Consider the following 11,575-nt stretch of genomic DNA (forward strand, 5'->3'; position numbering starts at 1 on the left):
TTATAATGGCAGTACTTTTCTGTTCTTTACGTATTTAGCTCATGATTTAAACGCTTGCATTTACAGTTAATTTTAAAATGCTTCCAATCTTTAGGCCTGGAGAAGCTTCTAAAACTTGGCACTCCCACCAAAATGTTTCTCCATCAGACTTCCTTCTAGTAACTTTAGGACATTAGCAAAACCTCAGTGTCTTACAGTAAGCAAACTTTCTGAAACTGAAACCTCCCTGTCCTAATGTAACAACAGACTAATAGAATTCTAACCATTATTTTTCCCGAAACACACATTCAGATGCATATAAGCAGGCGGAAAACCTAATAAATGAATATTTTAAATGTGTCCTGAGGCATTTAATGGATAGTTATTTCAAACACTAGATCAGATGAAGCTTATTATTGTATTTAAGAATATAAGCTGTCAAAAGTCCTTTAAGTTCTTTTTTAAAAAAAGTTTTGGCTTCAATTTTTGGTTGTGATGACTAGAAATATGTTTTTTTGAAAAATGTGTTAGGCTTTTACACTGAAGAATATATTGTACTCATTAAAACAAAATGAAGGAGAAAGCACATTAATGAAGCATGGCATTAGAATCATAGAATCGATTGGGTTGGAAAAGACCTCCAAGATCATCGAGTCCAACCCTTAGTCCAACTCTAGTCCGTTTACCAGATCATGGCACTCAGGGCCACGTCCAATCTCAGTTTAAAAATCTCCAGGGATGGTGAATCCACCCCCTCTCTGGGCAGCCCATTTCAATGCCTGATTACTCTCTCTGGAAAGAATTTTTTTCTGATCTCCAACTTCAATTTGCCCTGGCAGAGCTTGAGCCCGTGCCCCCTTATCCTATTGGTTAGTGCCTGGGAGAAGAGACCAACCCCCACCTGGCTATAACTTCCCTCCAGGGATAGTGTTGAAGAGCACGTATTTTAAATTGTTCATAAATAAGTTTCTTGCTTGTTACTAACAAAATCCTACCAAGTTTTGGAGAAATGTTTTTTATCACAGTGGGCTTATGTTATTTTGGGTGGAGGTAAAGATATTTTGGGAAATGCACAGGCTTTGTTTTACTACCCATTCCATTGCTCATGGAGAATATCCTGAATTAGCTTAGTGTTTAGATTACAGTCAAGTCTCAACAACCTGCTGCATTTCAACTGGTCAGTGCAGACTGTGGGTTAGACAGGGTGTTAGAAATAATGTGTTTTGTGTTTTAACAGAAAGGAATCCTGTACATACATTAAGTGAATTATATGCGGGCACACACAAATTCACAATTCAGTTATTTCATGTCAGGTGGTCCTCTCAGGCTGAGTCTTCCGTGTCTGTGTTTCTTCAAAGCTGAAAGCAACATAATAGAATTGTAATTGTTCCTGTAACTGTGTTTTGTTATAAACAGTTTATCTTAAATTAACCTGCCTTTTTTTTCTTATGCATTGTTGAATAAGGTGTTGCTTATTTGTTGAACCACAGTAGTTTTAACATTGTTCACTCCGAAACTGAGTTCTTGAGTGGGGAATAAATGTTTATGTTTTTTCCAATGGTTTTGTTATTGAATTGAGTTCTGGAGCCTATATATTAGCATCTAATTTACTTGTTACTTGTATCCTCTTTGCTACCTGTTCCATCCTCTTAGAACAGGTTGAGATCTCATTGCAGTCTTTAAATCCTTTGCTATCTCCTGGTAGCTCTGTGTAGTATCTTCTAACTGGGCATCATCTCCCAGCTGGACATGAGGGGTCCATTCTATGGTATGTCTGCTACCAAAGTGTGTGGGTAAAAGCAGTGCCACAATTGTCCTTCATTGGCTTTCCTTCAATGAGGATCTTATTTTGATCTTTTCCCCAAGACATCTGATTTCTGAGGGTAGGCAGGGAATGGACATTCTTAAAGCACCTTGGCAAATTAGGTTGCAACTGGGCAATGAGGTCAAAATTAAATGGGGGCTGAGAAGTGGTAAACAGAGAAAAGAATGTGGACTACAGTCATTTAAGCCTTGCTTTCTGTAAGAAATCAAACTTCTGGAGGTAGAATAATGCAATACATACATGTTTCTAATCAATCCGCCTCCCCTTCAAAGAATTTTTTTGGAGCAGCTAAAATGCTCTAAGTGTTAACACATGAGAGAGAACTATAGAAGCATTGAGGCTGAAGAGTTCAAATAACTTTCTTACTCCGAGGCACAAATAAAATGAAACTTTAGAAGAAATAAATATTTATCAACACTGTTCTAGGAATACCATAGCTAATTCCTGAGTAACTTGCAGCAATTTAAAAAACAGGAGTCCTTTTTGCAGTTTAGTTGCTCATAGACATGGAGTAGGCAATGCAGAAAGAAGTATGAAGCTGGAGCTGCCAGCTGAAGTGGAGCCAATCCATAGGAGTTTTAAGGATACTAGGTTTCATTTCTCAAATTTACCCTGAAAGTTAAATATAGAAGCGCTTGGGATTTTGACAGCCCTCTCCTGCTCTTGATTTGTTTCCAAAGAAAAATTCCTTAATTTTTTGTTTTTAACTATGTAAGTCATCACTTGCCTAAGTATTGGAACAGTGGGCTGTGTTTTAAAATGATGCTCCTTTACTGAAAACTTGAATAAAATAAAGGCCATCTCTGTCTTACTTTGGAGGTTGCCTTTATTACCATCTGCATTTCAAGGAAAATAGTTTAAATCAGGGTGAATGAGAATGGGCAATTACTGCTGCATTGCTTGCTTTGTTTTTGAGGGCAAGGGGTGTTAGTGAAGAGCTTTGCTCCACATGGTTGATATATTAGGAGGACTTCTTTGTTTCCCCTTTTCCAAAACTCTACCTTCTCATTTGCAATGTCAAAGAATTTTGTCCCTCTAAGTAGTTCTATGTCCTTCCTTTTGCAACAGTCTCTTGTTACTCTGTGTGGTGCTGTCTGAGATCAGCAGTCAGATGTAGATTATTTTGATTGTACCATCTTTAAAATATGAGTTTTGTCATGATAATGTGATCACTTTCAATACTCTTACTATTCCGTTCCTTCTTGTTATGTGTCATATCTTACTTGTGATTGTTATCTGGGATTAACTACACCAACCTATGCATATTTATAATACTTTGAGTGTCACAGAAAAAATACCATCTAGACAATGCTGCAGTAGAAATAATTTCATATGATCAAATTAATATGTAAATGAAATTGTGTTTGTAAATAATTTCTGCTAAGTTTCCTAACAATTTCCATCTCAGTCAGGAGGAGGAGAAAAGCAAGATTTAAGCAGGAGATGTTTGTCAATGTGTTAACTATTATTACTGATGTTTCACAGGTACATCTCTTGGTACACCATCACAAGAAAATACTAAAAATACACAAAAAGTATTCGAATGTACAGAACTGCCACAGAAGAAGACTAGGAGGAAGCTGATGGACTCTCCAGTCACAGCTCAAAGTCCAGCTCCATGTAAGCCATGCAGTCTCCAGCACCTGGAGGATTCTCTTGCCAAGGAGGTCCAGCTCATAGTGTACACACCAGAATCTTGCCCAAAGCCAGGACAAAGCTGCTGTGCACAGGCTGTGGTGAGGAAGGCTTTGCACCTTGCAGGCCTGGAGGAGCTCACTGCTCATGGTACAGACAGGCCCATGCAGAGGGCCAGTATTCTGGACACTACACACGATGTGCTCCCGGAGTGCGATGAAGGCATCATGAACTCGACAATCATTCTCCACGAAGTGCCAGATGAAAACACTGACATGTCCACTTACTCATCTGTGGAGTCCCAGCCGTGCACTGACAGCATTGTGCAAAGGTATTGTCCTTGTATGTTACCAAAGAATTTCATCCTATCTTTACAGCTGGTGTTTTCCATTTCTGTCTGTTGTGTTTGTAAGTGCAACTTTTTGAAAACCAAACCCTCGATTTTGATCAACAACAGATTCAATTCTGCCATTGATTGAAAGCAAAGGTGTGTCAGTGACAACAGATGAAGTTGGAGGCTTGACCTGTGTTATAAGAGAGATACCAAAAAGACATAAAGCACTTTTGAAATGGATGGTGATGCCTCAGGCAAAGCTACTTGCTCTAAGCCTTATGTTTCCAGTCTGTAAAAGGGATACTTAACCCCTCCACACCAAGATGCCACACTTAAAACTGCTGTGTATTTGTGTAGTCTGCAAAGCTGCCTCAAGTAACAAAAATGAATTTCCAGTTTTTTCAACCTAGCATATATTTACAGTTAAGAACAAATTCACTTAATTTTTACTAAGAATGTGTTCTACAAAAATGTAATTCTTTTATTTCATACTTGATCTCTCTTCCTTAAGAATCAAAACTTCTGCTTCAGCACTTGAGAAACCTTCATATATGGCAATGACTTCTTCTGCTCAGAGAAAAAGAAAGGTATTAAGGTAAGATTAACTTAATGAGTTTGTATTAATTTCTTATGCTCTTACTTTAGTTTTGGTATTATATTTCAAACCTAAAAACGTCTCCAAATTGTCTGGACCTGTATGTGGCAAGTTCTGATTCAAATATGTTGCAGTGCAATTCAATTTTTCTTTATTTTTCCTGGCAAGTTCAGTAGAATTTTTTAAATTTTTTTTTTATTCTTGATTTAGGAACTTCTGTTTAAATAGTGATAAACTACCACGTGTTGTGTACTTCTTGTCTACTCAATATAGAAAGATGACACATAATTCTGAAAAGAGAAGTTCTATCATCAATTAAACATCTAATTTGTTTAAAAATGTTCTGCCTTTGCTGGAACACATTAGAAGCTACCAAAATATCTTTATGTTATCCAGCTGTCATTGCACATTAAAAGAAAATAAGCATTTTTACTTTTTTATGATGTGATATATATATATGTATGCATCACTTGAAACATATGAAGAATGAGCCTTACTAGCAACTTTCACTGTTATTGTACTTTAAGAATCTGTCAAAAGAAAAAAAATGCTACCATGTAGGAAATATTGATACATGCAACAGAAAGCAGAGGGGAAAAATATATAACAATACTTATGTAGTCAGCTTTTTTTTTCTAGTAATGAATTTTCAGTCTCAGATAGTGTGACTTCATTCTTGTGGTCTGCTCTAGGAAGAACTTTCATATTGTCACATCTGTTTTATGACTCTAAAAGAAGCTTGTTAGTAGGAAAACCAGAAAAGCTGAAACTGAATAGACACTAAGCAGAATTGTACTTTTTTATGGGAATTTTGTTTCATTTTTTTGTGGGGGTTTTAATGTGTTTAAAACCTGATTAGCTGTGAGGTCAATACTGATAAAACAGCTTTTACTCTTTTGGTTTTGGGGCTATTTCCCAAAGCAAAAATGATGAGTCACCTGTTGCTAGAAAGTGAGTGGAGCTGCTGCCACACAGGCCTTCTCAAGAATCTTTCAAGACTGTTGGACAAAGTTCTGTAGATAGATCACAGGATAGGGAAGGAAGTTAAGTACCTTTTTTTTCTAATTAGTATCTTTGAGACAGAGAATCTTACTAGATCACAAATCCACCTTGTCGAGTTCCATGTTACTGTTTTAATTATTATCATTTACAATTCTAAGCTGTTTTGCTTGGAGGAGAAATAAACTTTATTGCTCTAGAGTGAGAAAAGTGGCACTGCTCATATGCTCGATTTTTCAAATAGCTGACTTATACATTTTTTAAAGGAAAAAGGGCAGTAATATCCATAGATTTACATCATTATTCAGTTTATTCTTTGCATTCTGTTATGATTCTGTGAACACTGGATAATACCATTTAAAGTATTTCTACATTGCAAGGCCTAAACTATTGTAATAGAGCTTAATGACTGTACTGAAAGCAAACTGTTTCCTGGCTACTTTTCCAGTTCCACATCTAACACTGGACTGGGGGGCCTGCAAGATGCAGTCTCTGCAAAACGCATTCGACAGGACGTCCTGCTAAGCCAGACCCCTCTGCGAGTGCCCCAAGTGTCTGGTGAGTGTCAGAGCTGGAATGTGACACTGCACTGGGAGCTGTGTTTGCACAGGAGGTGCAAAATTAAGGTTGCTACCCAAGGTTTTCTTAATTTAATAGCACATATTGCTGGGTTACTACACTAAGCCATTGCTTTGAATAGTATATCCCCTTCATTAGAGAAACTGAGTGTCTAACCCTGTTGTCTACAATTCAGTATTACTAAAAGGTTGTTGGGAAAACCCTTTTCTCAAGGGCTAATTTCATCCACCTAAAATTGTTTGTGTACTTATTGAGAAATTTAGTGAACTTTATTACCAATTTTGTCTTTGCCAAAGTGGGATTTATCAAGAAGTAAAATCCTCTCATCATTTCCATACCTGTTTTTAATTGCTTGCTTTGTTTTATGCCACCACACTGATTTGTTTTAACAGATGCAGGTTTTTTCAGAGATTTATTACTTGAAATTGGGAGCTATTTTGAGTAAAAACAATAACTGTGGGGAAAAAAATATTTTAAAGCAATATTTAGGAATTATTTTGTTTCTAACATTGCTGATAATAATACTAGCAGGTTGTAGTCTGTGGAAGTCTGCTACAGTTACATGACTTCTCTCTGAGGTGTATAAATCTTTACTGTAACAAAATCAGTTACAAATGATTTTTTCAGCCACTGTTCACAAATGTCTTTGGTTCACAATTTTACAAAACCCTCTGCCTTTCCTAGTGCATGGCACTCAGTTGCTTGGCACCTGCAGCATATTTTGATGCACTAAATCTTTACAATTTTCCTTTCACCTCTACCCAATTGTCTCCTTTTCCTCTATCGTCAGAAATACACTTAATGATCATCTTGGGCTGCTTAAAGGAGATCCAAGGTAGTTCTTATGAAATAGTTCAGTTGTGGAGCTTTTCCCCATGGCATAGGCAATATACTGGGTTTTAGGGCACATATATGTTTTTAAGTAAAAACTGGTGTGAGGGAGCAAGTATATGTGAGAATACATTCTGCATTCATGAGAAATGTCGAGGTTGTATTACAGTCAACTTTCTGGAAACTGAAAATCTGATTCTAAACCTTATCTAACCAATAGTTACTAATTTGGCAAAGTGCATTCACAGTTATATCAGTATCAATATCTACTACTAAAGACTGAGTTATGAGGTTACCAAAATCAATCACTACTTGGGTATTATAAAATAAACTATGTAGTGAAGCACCACATTCTGACATAGGGAATAGATTTTTGATTCTTCAAAGTTTAACTGAACATAAAATACAATTTATTTTCAAAAGCATGCGTTGCAAGGGAAGAATAAACCACAACCAAATCCCTAAGAGGAGGAGCTGTCTTCAGATTAAACAGATGAAACTTTCTGTAATGGCAGTGTTCATTCTTCAAGACTATTTTAGAATAATAAGGATTAATAACTTTTTTTTTATATTTCTATGTCTTTGTATAGACCACTGTGCCTTTTTAATAGCATCTCATGTCAGTTGAGGGTCTCATCACTGGACTTTCGAAACAACACACTGGATTTTACTGAGCTGAGTGATTATAGTTTTGCATATCAAAATTAGGCTTTCAATAAGAGCAAGAAATATGTGTAAAGACTCTCAGACATATTCTGAAAAGGAGGTCTGGGTAGGCCAAATTCTACTTATGTTTATTGAATGAGTGTCTCCCTATTTCTAATAACTTTTCTTTTTTTACTAGGAATTAAAATGAAGAGCAAGAAGGAAGAACAGGATGTGCCAAGAATCTTTGGTAGAAGCTTTTCTCAAGGAAATGTCACACAGGACCTTAAATCGAGGACATCAAAAAATCGTTTACTTCATGTTTCCAAGAAAAAAACTAGAATTTAGTTCTGAGTTCTTCCATATTTCGGGCAGGATTGATGGATAGCAAATGAGAATAGGGTGACTTTCGTTTTCCTCTTGTAAGTAATTTTAAGACTTTGGTGATGTAAATGTTCGAAATACTGGTCTGACCCCCTCTAAATTATTTTCAGTGCAGCTTCCTCATGTTAAAGTTGTTTTTCATCTGAAAGCAAATAACAGATGTTAATATTAGCACACATTCATGCTTAGCATTAAGATGCCAGGTGATCCTTAGATTGTTAGCACTTATTGATGGTAACACACATAAGTACCAAGAGACAGAAAAATTTTTACGAAAACTGTTTTTAAATTTCTTGTCTTTCTGGTTTTTAGTCTGTTACATAGTTGTAAATGTGCCTGTTCTGTTTTTTCAGTTTAATTCAACTATAAATAGGTTTATTTTATTAATTACTTCAAATAAATTTTTTAATTTAATAAAAGCAATGTAATATGAATTTCATTTCTAACAAAAATGTATTTCTTTGCCTCTTCTTCTTGTATGTAAAATGTCTAATTTAGATAAGTATTCTTGCATTATAAACTAAGTGTACCTATATTGTCTAATAAATAATGAATATTCAGAGACAGTAATTTACATATAGTTGTAACCTTGACAGCCTGCCCAGCCTTAGAAGCATCATTCTATTGTATTTGGTCTGTGCAAATGTGAGCATGGGAATTTCCCCAAACTAAGGAGAAGTAGAGGAAGAAGTCCAGTAACTCCATTTCAGTGGTGTCAGCTGTCTGAAGCAAGGAGCTTCCAACCCAAACCTTAACTGTGCTGCAGAAATTACTCTTGATGCGTCGGTGGGACATTTTTCAGAGGCTTCTGAAGAAGGAAATGGGAACTGCCTGTATGAGCTTTCAGGACCCCCTTTGGGAGGAGACAGTGTTGCAGAGGTTATCTTCTTTGGGGAAGGTCAAAGAGGAAGCACTAATTCCGTAAGAAATAGGGATTAAAAGTTAAAAATACTGAGATGAGAGAAATTGAATCCTCCTATTTGTGTTTTACAGGGAGTATAGAGGGATATAGTTGTGGTGAGTTGTGGTCATCATGCTGGTAGCATAATGAGAACTGAGAAAATATTGGCTCTGGAAAAGACTTTTATGAACATAATTTTAAGCCTAAAAACCAGAATTTAGGACATCACAAGGTGATGTAATTTCAGTAGAATTAAATAGGAGGGTCATTTTAATACTTCCCTATCATAAAGAACAACAAGATTTTGGAATTAATTGTAGTTTGATTCTTGCCACCTGATACAGCTGAAGTTTTAGAGACCATTTTTGATTTATGGGATTTCTTTCAAATTCTTAGTGTTTAATATAAAATGTGCACAGGGAGCTTCTTTTGTTGACACTGCTTCACATCTGCAAGAGGCATGTCGGGTTTTGCTTATAAATAAGTTGTAACATTCATTGCTCTTGTGGTATGTAAGGCATAAATGTTCATAGCAATTTTGAAAGGTTTTTAGGCAAGCTTGTGCATGCACCATTTTGATAGTCAAAGCATAAAACTGATGAGATCTCATCCTTTCTTAATGTGTTTTGCATATCTTTGAGTGGAATTGGTTCAACTGACTTGCAACACTTGTCCAGGGAATAAAAAGAAGTGTGTTGAGGAAATTACCACACTGGCATGAGAAGTGGTTCAATCAGATGTTGATTATACATTTGATAGCTAGGTATGTATTTACCACTTATAACTAATATAAATGAAGTGTTTCCAGAGATTATAATAGATTGAAGCAGGATTTTTGTGTTTCAGATTGCTGTTGAGTAATATTCTGCACTATTGTACATTTATTTTGTTACATACTGTGAACACATTCCACACAGAGTGCTGGCACAGAACTTTTCATCACTTTTCAGTGCCTGATAACTTTTTGTCAGATTGGCAGTTGGGTAGAAAGCAAAGAGTATTTGGGAAACAGTGGATGTATGATATAACTCATGTCATTTTCTTGCCAATCTACTTTGCCTGTTACCTGTTGGCCTGTGTTTACAAACTAATTTAAGTAATAGTACTTATCTGAAGGATACATTTCATTGATTTCCCTCTGTTATACCATGTAGGGTTAAATCATGGTTTTGCCAGTGTGAAAAGGATGTTAAAATTTTGTTCCACTGGGAAATTCTTAGGAAAACAGACAGAGTCTGTAGGGTATAGTTTGTACTGTGACTCATTTACTTGCTTATTGTCATTGCAGGAAACTGAATTTATAGGAGCTGTCTGAAGTATAGGCTTGAGAGGCTGTGAATATTTGTTACTGGGGATGGAGTTGGATACAGGAAAAAGAACAATGCAGTTGTCAGCAAGGCTATAGAGCCTGTGCCATTTATAGGGGACTCCACATCTTCCTTACATGTTTTTCAAAACATGATTTTCATTAGTAAATACTCAAATAGCAAATATTTTGATTATTCCTTTTGAGTGACTACCTTTAACTTCAGGTGGACCTGCACAGCTCTGCTTTAGCATATTGGTGCTTCGTGCATAGGCTTTGTTGAAAGCCAGTCAATTAAAAAATCACATCCATTGGTTTGTATAGAGTTGTAACAAGCTATTTTACCCTGATAGTAAACAAAGATTTGTGCGTATCCAGCAACACCTGTAGATTTCTAGAGGTTATATGAAGTGGTGTGATTCTTGGAGCTGTCCTGTGCAGGGCAAGGAGTTGGATTTTGTGCCTCCCTTCCAGCGCAGAATATTCTGTGATTAAGTTCACATACACAAAAATCCTATCTGCTGTCCTATCAAACTGACAAAGCACAAGAACTTGATTGGATTATTAGGAAAAGCCATTTGTGGTGGTGGGAAAAATTTCTAAAGCAGTCTGAAGGTAACGAGGCATCTGCTTGTTGGAAGAAGTGTTTTGGGATATCCTCTACTGTGGCAGCTGAGTCTCTTGCAAGCTTTGGTACTTTGGTTGCAGAAGGTAGCTTGGACTTTTTGGAAACCTGACAGCAAAAATAGATTTGTGTTGGTAAAGTGGTCCACCATGATAATCGTTTTGACTCCTTAGTAGTTTGGCTCTTTAAAAATGTGATTCTGTAAACAGGCAAGAGGAAATTCATTTTAGAGAAAGTAAACATCCTTAGAAAATTCATCCACTAGAATTGTAAAATATGTAGTGTTCCCTGCAGGAAACTCCAAGAGCTGCCTTAATAGAGAGTAGATGTAATTTACATACATGGCTCATTTCATTTTTCTACTATGTTGTGCTCTTGGAAAAATTATTCCTGATTTCCCTGTTGTTTTAAGCTTCATTGTGGTATACCCATTAGGTCGTAAGGTTTTATGTAGTGTGACTATTGTACATCTAAGATCTACAGGGGGTAATTGAATCTAACATTTATTTGAAGCTACAGTAGAATAAATCATGCTTTAAAAGTGTTTAACTAAGACAATTTTCATTTTATGGTTTGCATTTTAGTCTCCTTCGTTGCTGGCATTGTTTTTAACTGAATACTTGCAGTTACATTTCAGAAAGTATTACAGTAAGATGATGAAAACATTTGCTTTCACGGCCAGCTAGCAAATGCACTCAGAGGCTACTGTACCTTGTATTTTATTGAAGCAGTTGGTTCATTTACCCAAAGATGTCTTCAAAAAGAAAGGGTATTCTGATAGACTAACTTTACTTATCATAGCCCTTCTGTATTCTGAAGGAGCCTGGAAAGAATGAGTTAACTATGTGATTGACATAAAATACATTTGAATTGAAATTCAGTAGCTAAATTGCTGTTCTTTATCCCAACCTGCATCGAGACAGTGACATAAGGGAAA

The 11,575-nt window shown here is 36.2% G+C and overlaps 1 protein-coding gene across 2 annotated transcripts in view; it reads left to right on the top strand.

Moving 5' to 3' along the window:
- KIF18A (kinesin family member 18A) overlaps positions 1-8,330 on the top strand; it is a 31,026-nt gene extending 22,696 nt beyond the window's left edge. For both annotated transcript variants that reach the window (XM_071559535.1, XM_071559537.1), the window contains exons 14-17: positions 3,290-3,770; positions 4,285-4,368; positions 5,816-5,925; positions 7,622-8,330. In XM_071559535.1, coding sequence (XP_071415636.1) covers positions 3,290-3,770; positions 4,285-4,368; positions 5,816-5,925; positions 7,622-7,770 — 824 coding nt within the window. In that variant the 3' untranslated portion in view covers positions 7,771-8,330. The remainder of the gene's footprint in view (positions 1-3,289; positions 3,771-4,284; positions 4,369-5,815; positions 5,926-7,621) is intronic.
- Positions 8,331-11,575: the final 3,245 nt, after the last annotated feature.

The sequence above is a fragment of the Pithys albifrons genome, chromosome 6, assembly GCF_047495875.1.
Source record: "Pithys albifrons albifrons isolate INPA30051 chromosome 6, PitAlb_v1, whole genome shotgun sequence".
In the NCBI taxonomy this organism is placed as follows: Eukaryota; Metazoa; Chordata; class Aves; order Passeriformes; family Thamnophilidae; genus Pithys; species Pithys albifrons.